Source organism: Lipotes vexillifer, unplaced genomic scaffold, assembly GCF_000442215.2.
Source record: "Lipotes vexillifer unplaced genomic scaffold, Lipotes_vexillifer_v1.1 scaffold899, whole genome shotgun sequence".
NCBI classification, from domain to species: Eukaryota; Metazoa; Chordata; class Mammalia; order Artiodactyla; family Lipotidae; genus Lipotes; species Lipotes vexillifer.
This window is the reverse complement of record NW_006784311.1, coordinates 584962-586288: the sequence shown is the minus strand read 5'-3', so window position 1 is coordinate 586288 and position 1327 is coordinate 584962. Positions and strand designations below refer to the sequence as shown.

Here is a 1327-nt window from a genome sequence, read left to right as displayed (position 1 = left end):
CCCGGAAAGCCGAGCGGCAGGAGGAGAGGCGGGCGTGCCGCAGTGCCGGCACCGAGGCGGGGCCCCTCCGCAAGGGCTCCCTCAAGAGGGGAGGGCGGCTGGTGGAGAAGGTGGGCCTGGGGGGCAGCCGTCTGTGTCCGGAGGCTCTGGCTCCTGGGCTTTGTCCTTCCGAGTCCGGGCCCTGCAGGGAGGTGGTGTGCAGCAGGAAGGCGGGGCTGGCTCTGGAGGGCTCCCCAAACTGGGGTGGTAGACACAGCGGGCAGGAAAAGAGCCACTAGGCCCGGGACAGCCCGCACGCCCCTAGCTGGTCTCCCCCACCAAGCCCCGCTGGGCAAAGAGAAATCTGCTGCCGGAAGCCTGGGGGCCCTTCCACCCACCCGTCCTTGCCTCATGCAGTGCTGTGAGATTGCAGACGAGCGAGCGGACGCGTTGAATGGGTGACTGAGTGACAGGAGGGGAGGAGGAGTGTTTGAGGTGGTCCCTGAAGAGAGGATGGGGACGCTGAGGCTGCCAGGGTCGCGGAGGAAGGACATCGTGACTTCGGGGCCAAGTTGTTTGAGGGACCTGGTGGGACGGCGGGTGTAGCTGTCCGCGTGGGGACGGGAGGGGAGAGAGCGTGTGTCGCGGGTGAGGGCTACATGGGAGGCGGAGCTGGGGCCGCGTGGGTGACCCTGGGGCTTGTGTGGTCCTGAGCAGCGCCACGCCAAGTTCTTGGAGCACAAACTCAAGTGCACAAAGGCGCGCAACGAGTACCTGCTCAGCCTGGCCAGTGTCAACGCCGCTGTCAGCAACTACTACGTGCGCGACGTCCTGGACCTCATGGACGTGAGTGCTGGCGGGCAGGCGGGGCCGGGCGCCTGTGCACCGAGCCTGCCCGAGCCGTGTCCTCGCTTGTCCCCCAGTGCTGTGACACGGGATTCCACCTGGCCCTGGGGCAGGTGCTCCGGAGCTACACAGCCGCCGAGAGCCGCACCCAAGCCTCCCAGCTACAGGGCCTGGGCAGCCTGGAGGAGGTGGTGGAAGCCCTAGACCCTCCAGGGGACAAGGCCAAGGTGCTGGAGGTGCACGCAGCCGCCTTCTGTCCCCCGCTGCGTTTCGACTACCAGCCCCACGAGGGGGATGAGGTGAGGGTCTTTGCCCGCCCCTTCTGGTCTTCATTGTGATGGTAGGTAAGTGGAATGAATTACCTTCCATTTGCTGAGGAGTCGGAACTCCTGAATGCAGCTTATTTCTCAGACCCTCCTTCAGTGGCCTCAAGGCAAATGAGGCTCTGAGGTTTCCAGACTTGCGTTTGAAGCCAGCAGACCTCCGCAGCTCACTTCTGCGG

General features: G+C 65.3%; 1 protein-coding gene across 1 annotated transcript in view; it reads left to right on the top strand.

The window, feature by feature from the left end:
* Positions 1-1327, top strand: part of ARHGAP4 (Rho GTPase activating protein 4) — a 15813-nt gene that overhangs the window by 5277 nt on the left and 9209 nt on the right. Inside the window, exons 6-8 of the mRNA XM_007456657.1 lie at positions 1-110; positions 697-825; positions 903-1124. The exon at positions 1-110 is cut by the window's left edge and continues 13 nt beyond it. Of these exons, the coding sequence (XP_007456719.1) occupies positions 1-110; positions 697-825; positions 903-1124 (461 nt within the window). The remainder of the gene's footprint in view (positions 111-696; positions 826-902; positions 1125-1327) is intronic.